This window comes from Anarrhichthys ocellatus, unplaced genomic scaffold, assembly GCF_004355925.1.
Source record: "Anarrhichthys ocellatus isolate YVR2014 unplaced genomic scaffold, GSC_Weel_1.0 scaffold3265, whole genome shotgun sequence".
In the NCBI taxonomy this organism is placed as follows: Eukaryota; Metazoa; Chordata; class Actinopteri; order Perciformes; family Anarhichadidae; genus Anarrhichthys; species Anarrhichthys ocellatus.
Window position 1 is genome coordinate 1 of NW_022283239.1, and position 676 is coordinate 676.

At 44.5% G+C, this 676-nt stretch overlaps 1 protein-coding gene across 1 annotated transcript in view; it reads left to right on the forward strand.

Moving 5' to 3' along the window:
- Nucleotides 1-12: 12 nt before the first annotated feature.
- Nucleotides 13-676, forward strand: part of LOC116378849 (matrix metalloproteinase-24-like) — a 4,779-nt gene continuing 4,115 nt past the window's right edge. Inside the window, exon 1 of the mRNA XM_031840764.1 lies at nt 13-196. Coding sequence (XP_031696624.1) covers nt 115-196 — 82 coding nt within the window. The 5' untranslated portion in view covers nt 13-114. The remainder of the gene's footprint in view (nt 197-676) is intronic.

Here is a 676-nt window from a genome sequence, read left to right on the forward strand (position 1 = left end):
CCCCCTCTCTCTCTCTCTCTCTCTCTCTCTCCAGGTAATGATCTGTTCCTGGTGGCGGTCCATGAGTTGGGTCATGCGTTGGGTTTGGAGCACTCCAACGATCCGAGTGCCATCATGGCTCCTTTCTATCAGTACATGGACACTCACAACTTCAAGCTGCCTCTGGACGACCTGCAGGGCATCCAGAAGATCTACGGTGAGAAGTCACACACGTGAACTAGCGCTTCAGAGGACACTGTTTCGTTCTTCTTTTGGTCTGATGATGTTTATCAAAATGGTTTTGGTCCAAGAAAGGCTCTGATATGTTCACACACACACTGTGTTCATTTTAATGAGCAGAAATTAAGAAAAAGAAAAATGTCACCTCAGCTTTCCAACTGTCTCCTGGTTCAATTACAGTTGATAGAAACGTTTACGTGGGACGATGTGGAACACGTTGCCACCGCTAACGCTTTGATATGCTAATCTAACTTAAGAAATAAACTTTCCATTCTGCCCATTAGCTCGTAGCATCTCTGTGCTATCATGTAGCTTATGTTGTTTTCTATCTTCTGTAACTGTAGCATGAAAGCATGGTAGAATGACCACGCTAGTTAGCTTACTAGCCAACTGCTAACTCATTTAGCAAACATCTCTCTCTCTCTCTCTCTCTCTCTCTCTCTCTCTCTCTCTCTCT